This window comes from Phaethon lepturus, unplaced genomic scaffold, assembly GCF_000687285.1.
Source record: "Phaethon lepturus isolate BGI_N335 unplaced genomic scaffold, ASM68728v1 scaffold7062, whole genome shotgun sequence".
Lineage (NCBI taxonomy): Eukaryota > Metazoa > Chordata > Aves > Phaethontiformes > Phaethontidae > Phaethon > Phaethon lepturus.
In genome coordinates this window covers 9,760-19,550 of record NW_010522527.1, presented here as the reverse complement: position 1 = coordinate 19,550, position 9,791 = coordinate 9,760, and the positions used below count along the sequence as shown (strand labels likewise).

General features: G+C 46.4%; 1 protein-coding gene across 1 annotated transcript; it reads left to right on the top strand.

Annotated features, from left to right (window-relative positions):
* Positions 1-736: 736 nt before the first annotated feature.
* On the top strand, positions 737-1,385 carry SYNDIG1 (synapse differentiation inducing 1). Its single transcript, XM_010281830.1, has one exon. It carries the CDS (start codon positions 825-827, stop codon positions 1,383-1,385), a length of 561 nt encoding a protein of 186 aa, XP_010280132.1. The 5' UTR covers positions 737-824.
* Positions 1,386-9,791: the final 8,406 nt, after the last annotated feature.

The window sequence follows — 9,791 nt, the reverse complement described above, 5'->3', positions numbered from 1 at the left end:
CTTACAGGTGAATCTGGATGGGCATGGTCATGCTGACAAGCCCCATCACAGTCCTTTAAACTGTCACCCTGGGGCAGCCTCAGAGGCGTCGTAAGAAGTAGGACACCCAGAGCAACGCAGGGGATTTGAGACCCTGTCCAGAGGAGTTTTAATTCCTCTGGGTCAGATCCGATCTCACCTTCAGGTAGTGTTTTTTCAGTTGATTTGGAGAGCGCTGCCTGCTTCTTTTTCCTTCATCTGGGTTTTCAAAGGGTGGTAAAGCACTTGCCAAGGGTGAAGGGTGCTGCAGAGACTGACAGCTGAACACATCAGCTGCCTGCCCTTCGTAATTGCAGATTTCTGAGAACTGAAAATGTTTCTTTTATCTTTTATCTTTGTTCCCCCCCCAAGCTCTCTTATTGGAGCCTTTAGAGGAAAGGGACATTGTACCCAGAATGACAGTGGCTTACCTGTGGGCGAATGGAGGAGGCATCATAGCCCACAATTACTAAGACATCTCAGGAAGTCCTCTGTCACCACACATTGTCATCCGCTGCTGTTCACCCCATGGATTTGGGGTGGGTTTTTTTGCCTTTCTAAGTGGGGCTATGTTTGGAGAGCTAGGACAGGGTGTGCACATATGTGGGGCTGTATTTCCTCATGAGGTGATACCAAAGAAAAATTAATTTGGGTGCCTTGATATGTTATTCATTGCCTGTGTTCTCATCTTGGTATCTATTTCCTTTCTTCAACAGGAAAATGGCAGCCACTGCCCCAGTGTGACCTGTCTGTAAGGTACAACAAAACAAAGGCCACCCATCCCCCTCCCTCAGACACCTCCCAGGATGGATGGCTTGGTTGAGCAGAACAGTGTGCTAATGCACAATAAGATTGCTGAAGCTGGGAAAAGGAATGGTTTGATTAATACAAGGAACTTAGTGGCAGAGAGCCGAGATGGTCTGGTCTCTGTGTACCCGACCCCCCAATACCAGAGCCACCGAGCGGCGAGCCTTTCCTCTCAGAGCTGCCTGGAGAAGGGTAAGAATGACCCCGTGCAGCAGCTCCTGGACCCCAACATGCTGCAGCAGACGGTGGAGTCTCACTACCGGCCCAACATCATCCTCTACTCTGAGAACGTGCTGCGCTCATGGGGTGAGAGCATTGGCTCGGAGTGCTGTGAAACCACCTTCATTGAGGACCGCTCCCCCACCAAAGACAGCCTGGAGTACCCGGACAGCAAGTTCATTGATCTCTCAGCAGATGACATCAAGATTCACACCCTGTCCTATGATGTGGAGGAAGAGGAGGATTTCCAGGAGCTAGAGGTCAGACGTCATGTGGGATATGTGGGGGAGGCTAGTGGGAGGACATATTTCAGCAGCTTTCCTGCCAGTTCAGGAAAGTGAACAGCCTCCAAGACCTAGTGCATGGGATTGGCTGCTTTGGAAGCTGGTCTGCATGGGATCAGCTGTATCGCTCTCTCCTCTGGCCAGAACAGTGAGTGATCGCTCATCTTTATTCGCTGGGTAAAGTCCTAACCCTGTGGATACTAATGGCAAAATTCCCACTGTCCCTAACAGGGATCAGTATTTCCGTCCTGCCTCTGAATGGGCTGGTCAGAAACTGAGACAACCCATGTTCTTAAAAGCTGTGTAAGGTCAGGGCCAGGAGCTCTGTCCACATACATGGAGCTCGTCTTACTTAGCAGGCCAACATCATCTGTTACATTCTCCTGATTTAAGCAGGTCATAAAGCAGATTGGTTTGCATACTGGCTCAGACGTGAAACATTTCTGTCTCTGAATGAACACAAACTCAAAAGTCTTTCAGTTTCAAGTCACAATGAATCCCATGTCTCTGAAATATTTTTTTTTTTTTCTGATGGAGTGAAACACTTCATTAGATCCCAAATGCAATGTTTTCTGTTAGGGTCCTGTTCTTGACTGATTGCTCACAGTAAAGTAAGATACAATTTGTTCTTCAAATGGGGCGGACTATGAAGAAAGACTTCATTCTTTCTTAAGTGATGCATTTTTTACTTTAAAAAATCTTTTTGTCTTTGGTTGAAACCAGCTGCCCAAATGCAGCACAGATTTGTGTTTGCCAGCGTATGTGGGAATAAAATGGGTGCATAATGCTGCTGAGCCCAAAGCTTTCACCAGCTTTGGACACAGACTCCTAACCTAGCAAAGACTGTTTGGCTCTCTGGAGCAGAGGCATAGCTTCAACTTGGATGTCCAAGATGAGGTCAAGAGACTATTCTCTTGTGTTTCTCTGTTGCAGGAAATTCTCAATCAAGACCTAACGAGTCCTAAGACTTCTATTTTCACCTCCTGTAATACCAGTGTCTTACCCTGTGATCAGCATAGGGACAACCCAACAAGAGCCCAACTTCTGTTTTATTCTGTTTTCTCTCTGTATTGCTAAGGTAGGGAGAGAGGTGTATTTCCCAGTGTGTGCCAGTAATGTTGTATTCGGTGCCTCTGCAGGGAGACAAAAAGTTTCTCTCTGAGGCATGTGAGAGTGTTAGCTCAAATCGTACCCTCCTAGAGCATTTCAGAATTGGCTGTGGGAAGTCTTGTTTTCTTAATCAAAACAAAATCCCTAGTTGCTGCCTTTTTGCCCTAGTTTCTTTCATGCAGTAGTGATGCAAGTGACTGCAACAGGCATGTAATTGCCTAACGGTGTTACTGACACATCTGCCCTAACTTTTAGGCGGCAAAAAGAAATGTCTCCCTCTTGTCAATCCAAATCCAGCAAGACCTTCTTTAGCCAACTGTTGGAGGATAAGCTAAAAAAGGCCAGGAAAATATGCAGGACAAGGAAAGTACTTTTTATATGAAAAACATTTTGCCTTGGTGGGATTTTTAAGGTGCCTTTGCAATGTTGGGCCCTCGATCAGGGTGTGTCTTCAAAGTGGTACTGCAGGAGCTTGGACAGCTTTTCATAGAGCACATGTGTTTCTAGAAAACCACCTGTAAAAATGAAGGTCTGGGGAAAGTGACTTCATCCTTCCCCTCCCCAGATCTCAAGGGGAGAAAAGAGAGAGTCTGCAAATTTTGGTACCATGCTGTGACAGTGTGATCATAATTTTCCCTGGCTCCTTCTTTCTATCCTGTTCCTCTGGACTGTAGCCTTCTGAGGTCATACGCATCCCTTCTTAAATGAGTGTACTGCATCTGGCAGCATGGATTCCCAGCCACACTTAAACCTGCTGGGTGCTAGTGTGCTAATAAACAAAGAGGTGTATGGACAGCCATCCTGACCTACACATATAAAGTTCTCAGAGGAGGACAGCACTTAACAAAGTACACACCTATGCGCCTTCCTCTGTTCTGTATTGGCATTTCTTGTTCACCAAGAGAATGGAGAAAGGGAGGAGTGAATGAGGCACGGTCTGGGGAAGGACCTGCCTGACTGGAAACACATGCATTGCTAGAATTGCTAGAAACCTCTGCTTCTAGCCCAGTATCTGTCTCCATTGTTGTGCACTTGGCCAACTCTTTTCAGTGCTGTGATTTTTCACACTCCTCCATGAACTAGACCCAAATGACCAATCTATTGAGCAGCTGCACTTAATACAAGGGGTCTCAGCATGGGGAGTAACTGGCAGCATCCCGGAAAGTCCAAATTCTGTGGATGCATCCAGTAGTGCAGAAAGATGGGGAGGAGAAGAGAGGTGCATTTGGCAGCACAAAACTAGCAAAAAGGGTGATTGCTCTGCTTGTGTTGTGCTCTTCTGGTTCCCATCTGGACAGATGCTGTATCTGTGTGGCCAGACGCATGAGGGCCTCCTGTGTTTGGCTAGTACAGAGGTTCACAAGAGACATAGCTTCGCATCTTGATAGCTCCTCAGCAAGTTTGCAGATGATACCAAGCTGAGTGGTGTGGTTGACATGCCTGAGGGACAGGATGCCATCAAGAGGGACCTGAACAAGCTCGAAGAATGGGCCCATGTGAACCTCATGAGGTTCGTTCAACAATGCCAAGTGCAGGGTCCTGCACCTGGGCCGGGGCAACCCCCGGTATCAGTACAGGCTGGGGGATGAAGTGATTGAGAGCGGCCCTGCCGAGATGGACTTGGGGGTACTGGTGGATGAAAAGCTGGACATGAGCTGGCAATGCACTCGTAGCCCAGAAGGCCAACCATATCCTGGGCTGCATAAAAGAAAAGAAAATAAAAGAAGCATGGCCAGCAGGTTGAGGGAGGTGGTTCTGGTCCTTTGCTCCGCTCTGGTGAGACCCCACCTGGAGTCCTGTGTCCAGCTCTGGAACCCTCAGCACAGGAAAGACATGGACCTGTTGGAGCAGGTCCGGAGGAGGGCCACAGAAATGCTTAGAGGAATGGAACACCTCTCCTATGAGGACAAGCTGAGAGAGTTGAGGTTGTTAAGCCTGGAGAAGAGAAGGCTCCAGGGAGACCTTATTGCAGCCTGCTAGTACCGAAAGGGGGCTTATAAGAAAGATGGGGACAAACGTTTTAGCAGGGCCTGTTGCGGTAGGAAAGTGGTAATGCTTTAAAAATAAAAGAGGACAGATTTAGACTAGATCTAAGGAAGAAATTTTTGGCAATGAGGGTGGTGAAACACTGGCACAGGTTGCCCAGAGAGGTGGTAGATGCCCCATCCCTGGAAACATTCCAGGTCAGGTTGGACTGGGCTCTGAGCAACCTGATCTTGTTGAAGATGTCCCTGCTTATTGCAGGGGCACTGGGACTAGATGGCCTTTAAAGGTCCCTTCCAATCCAAACTATTCTATGATTCTATGTGTTGAGATTCCAGGAATGGAAGAAAAGTATTTGAGGACAGCAGTCACGGAGTAGGGCAACGAACCATGCCAGATTGTTGACTACACAATAATTTGTCTATCTGTCCAAATGAGAAAAAAAACACCTGAATCACACCGCAAGAGTCTAGCGAATTAGAATTTTTTTTTTCCACCAGTTACTGACAAGAAGCAAATGCTTTTTTAAATCACTAATAGACCCAAAGTGGGTTGGAAAGGGGGCAGAAGTTGTTAAAAGGAGAACAGTGAGAGAGGATGATACAGCGGAAGTGCAAGGTTTTTCTCTGAGAGCCTTGAAGGATTTGATTCTGCCGTCAAGGATGCTCAGCACGTTGCTGAGTGTGTTGCCACATTGATTGTCATACCACAGCTCATCGAGGGATGGGAGCCGCGTAAGTGTAAGAGCAGATCAGGGCTTGGTTCTTGTAAGGGTTTTTTGTCATAACATATCTGCTTTGGCACTTCTTTCTGGGAGAAAACTCTAAAAATAGCCCCTTTTTGCAAACATTAGTAAAGAGGGGACCTTTGTGCAGGAGAGCTGTTATCTCTTGGAAACTGAGGGCTGCTACTTGTTCTCCATGTGTCAGGGCAAGGCAAGTGGATTCCCAACTGGGGCATCTCAGTATAATGACTTCTGGGAGACAGAACAACCCTGGCGTTGTGAGTTGTTGCCTTTCTGGCCTCTCCCACATCTCCCTGGCACTGCTTGTGTTATTGCAAAGTGCCTGCCTAGGGTTTTTTCAGGACTGGGTATTTAGTTTATTGGAAATGCAGAAAAATACAACTCACCCCATTGTAGTGATCCTCTCCATGCAATACTTGCAGGAGTCCATGGACACATGCAGGGAAGAGCTTTTATGGATCCTGCTTGTCAGTGTGTTTCTGCCAGAGTTTCGTTTTTCAAGAGAGCTGGGCTCTTGATAACTAGAAAGGTTGTTGTTCTCCTGCAGAAAACTTTGCTGCAGAGAAAGTTTCTGGAAGACACCAGGTATTTTGACTGACAGAGATTTGGTTTTGGTTTGAAGAGTTGACCCAGCCAGGCTTCAGGGGTTGCTGCTCTGTTACCTGTCATCCCCTTCAGAATGAGTCTATCCAGCTCACCAATGTCTCTGACAAGGTGCCTGGAAGGAGGCACCTTCTTCCCTTCCCAGGCTTGGGGACTCTGAAGAACCTGGGAGATCTAGCAGAGAAGCAGGAGACATCCTAAGCAGGGGTCCTGCACATTGCTGCAACAATGTGGCCGAGTTTAACTTTTTTTTTTTTTACTAGCAGTGTTTCTCAGGTCCTGATGTAATGTTATTCAGATTGTGAAAAACATAATTGTCTGGAGGGAAAAACATTTATGAAACAGCTCTCATTAACATATGCAGCCCCACTTTGCTCCAGCAATTACCAGGCATGAAAGCAGAAGGCTGCACATTCTGTCAAAGCTTTAAACTTCTCTTTTCGGTGCCCATCACTGAAACCAAATGATTCCCTATTTAGGTATCTCTGGAACGCTTATAAATACCTTATGAGTTCTTTACGCCACAACTAATGGACAGACAACTCGTCAAATGTGGCGGCAGTGAAATATTACATGAGTTGCTAGCTGAAACACCCTCCTGTTAGAGTTCATGTGTAAATGCAGTGCCATCTTTTATCCAGAAACATAATTTGTCATATTACACTCCTGCTAGTTTTCTTCCTAACCCCTAGATGGATGGCTTATTTAGAAAAACCCAAGTTATTGATGGCAGCAAATTGAATTATTCATATGTGTCGCATAAAAGGATACATCTGAGCTCTCTCTTAAAACCCTTTTTCTTTTTCCCAGTCTCTGAAAATGAAATAAATAGAATGTTCTGGGGAGTGAAAGAAGAAAGTGTAGTGCTTTCAAGCTAAACCTTCTTTTTTTTCCCCTACAAAGTGCTGGATGCTGCTGTGAAATATCTCTTCGACACGAGCATGAAAGTGTAGAGACAGAAGGTGGATCCTGAGCACTGTCCTGTTCCATCTAACCCCTCTTCTCAACATTCACAACCACCTCCTGGCCATGTCTCTTCTGCAATGTGAAGAGAAGGCCCTGGAGGGGATTTATGCACGTCGAGCCCCATGACATGCATGCTTTCTCTCAATGTGGACAACTTGCACACGCTTGGATGGTCCTGCATTTTGCTGAGAAGAGCTGAGCTGCTGTGTCCTGAGCCTCCCCTGGGAGTAGGTATGCAAAAAACATGTTTGGACATCCCATGGGGAGCTGAGCATGGTGGGGTTCCCCTTCCAAAGAGCTGTGCAGCATGGATGAAGAGGCAGTCTGGTGCAGACATGGGAGGCTGTAGCGTGGATGACATCCGAGGCAGGTCTTGGATGCTTTAGGTACTTGCTTTTATGGCTGTTTTCCTTCAGGGTCTTGCATCTTGTTTTCACTAATGAATTCAATGGTCATCACAGCCCTCTTGTGAGGGGGGAAGACAGTATTTTCTCCATTCTGCACCTGGGGAACTGAAGAAAACGGTGCAATAAGTGTCTTGCTCAAGCTCACCTAAGGATGCATTGCAGATCTGGGAATGTCATTTTGGTTTCTTTTGTCCTGTGGCACATGCTCAGAAGAACACAGGGACATGGGATAAGGTCACAGGGAAAGATGGAGGCATTTGGGCTCTTGTTTCTGGAAACACTTAGAGCCATCCAAGTTTGTGGATTGTGTTAATTTCTTTTGGGTACTCAGGTGATAGGCCAGCGGAGAAGAACTCTGGAAGGACTGCACAAAACTGGCTTGCAGGTTGGTGGCAGACGTGTTTCAATGTAAATAAATGGAAACTAGTACATTTATGGAAAAATAATCTAATCCATGTGAACTCAATGAGCTTGTAACTGTGAGCAACAACTCAGGAAAGAGACCATTGAGAAATCATTGTTCGTGCTGTGAAGCCCCACAGAACAGTGTGTAAGGCAATCCAATAAGTCAAGAAAATGTTGGATATCTTGAACGGTTTTGAGAACAAGACGGAGCACTGGCAGCATTTTGCTGCTGTATTGAAGCTCGGTGCAACCCACTTTCTGAAATGGGGTGGGCGATTGTGCTCCCCACTTCTTAAGGACATAGTGGAGATAGAAAAGGGAAAAGAAAATCATCAAGAGAAAGTAGCAGCCTCCTTACAAAGAGTGGTGAAAAAGATTGGGACTTCCCATTTTGTAGAGAAGGCGGCTGAGGGGTAGTGTCTGAGCCAGTTGCACAAGATCATGAAGGTAAAGGACAAGGGGAATGCAGACCCACTGTTTGCCAAACCTGCAATATTAGAAACGGGGAACACTTGAGGGAGCTAGTAAGAGGTTGGCTTAACACAGGTAGCAGAAAATTGTTCTTCACACACGGAGTAGTGAACACTTGGTGACTTGCTGCCACAAGAGGTTATGGCAGATCAGCAAGTTCAAAAGGGTTTAGACAGATTCATGGATAAAGAATCCAGAAACATATATTAAAAGGAATTGGCAAAGTTTTTCCTTCTAATATCTCTTACTCAACAGTTGTGTGTACTGGGGAACACAAAGGATGGACTGCAAAGTGTCCAGGTTTATGTCATGCCCTGTTGCTGCTGTCAAAGGCAGAGCATGGGGCTCAATGGGACCACTGGTCTGACCCCATAGGACATGCTTTATGTCCCTGGATTCCTTCACAGGCACATTATGAACAGGTTACAAGAGTGATTACACTTCATTTGCATTTGATTTATTTTTCTCCCTTAAAGGAGAAGCCACTGGAATCTGGAGATACTGAGCCCTGCTGAGGGATATTAACCTTTATTAGCTAGCCCTAGGTGAAGGGAGCATGGCTGGGAAGTCACCTTCAGCAGTCTCCAAGTGACTTTCTATGAATCTTGTTAATAGCAGCCAGGGCCCATTCCCTTTCTCATCATCACTTCCCTGAGTTGTCATACTGACACTACACAGTGAGGTCCCTGTGCTCCCGCCTGTATGTGGCATGAGCTCTGCATCACCTGTCATTTGCAGAAGGTGGGGATGGGGCACAGTTCTTTGAGGACTGGACCACAGAGGAAGCTGTGTCAGCTCTGAAGGTGGGGGCAATCATGAAGGGTCACCCCTGTAGCCTGAGCTGCTGAATTGACTTAGTGAAGAGGGGTATGTTCCTCATCTTCCTCAGTGGGCAGTGTTGAGACCATGTGCTCAGCAGGGACCACCTGTTATTCTCTTCCTGGCAGGAACGTCTGTGTCTGCAGAATGTGGAGGTCTTCCTCTCCCTGAGTGATGCCCCGTGCCACAAAGAATAACATTGATGAAGTGCATTGCATTCACTGCAATTTCACCCTTCTCAACAGCTGACAGCGTAAGCTACTGAGAGCCACTGCTCTGCGGTGGTTGCCAGCCCACCTGCAAAGGCATGAGCATGCCACGATACATGTGTGCCTTCCCCATGAATTCAAAGGGTTGTTGGGAGCCCCTGTCACTCACACAGAGATTAGGGATATTTACTTTATGGCTGTGATTACTGCTCTCCCAGAGAAGGAGTGTGATTTAGGAGACTGTGGCAGCTGGCCTGTTTTAGTATGGATCTGTTTATTGCTGTCTGCAGTAATCCCCTTCCAGTGGCAATGTGTTGAATGCAAGTTACTGATGATCTATAGGCAGACTGGCTGTGGGTGTCTAGAAAACATCACAAAGTAGTTGATCAAAATCCAGGGAGACAGGACGAAGAATGGGCTTGGACAGCTGCATCCAGGTTTTTTTGCCCCTGGTATGTTTTGGTTTTGCAGGTTTATACATGAAAAGCTTTCCAAGCAAACAGAGACCTCTGTGAGCTCATTCTACAAGGCTGTCTGCTCGACTGACAAGGCAATTTAGACTGGGAGTTGGGGAAACAAGAAGAGCTTGAACCAGGTCAGGATTAGTGGACTATGGATTTAAAAACCTTTAAAATTGAATGTGAGCAATTGCAAAACTCAAAATGGTAAAAAGAAATAAATACACAAACAAATAAATAAATAATATATCACCAGGACAAAGAGTCCATGACGGCAACAGGTTTTA

Coding starts and splice junctions, on each gene's coding strand:
- SYNDIG1 (XM_010281830.1), top strand. CDS start 825: ATGGATGGCTTGGTTGAGCAGAACAGTGTGCTAATGCACAATAAGATT.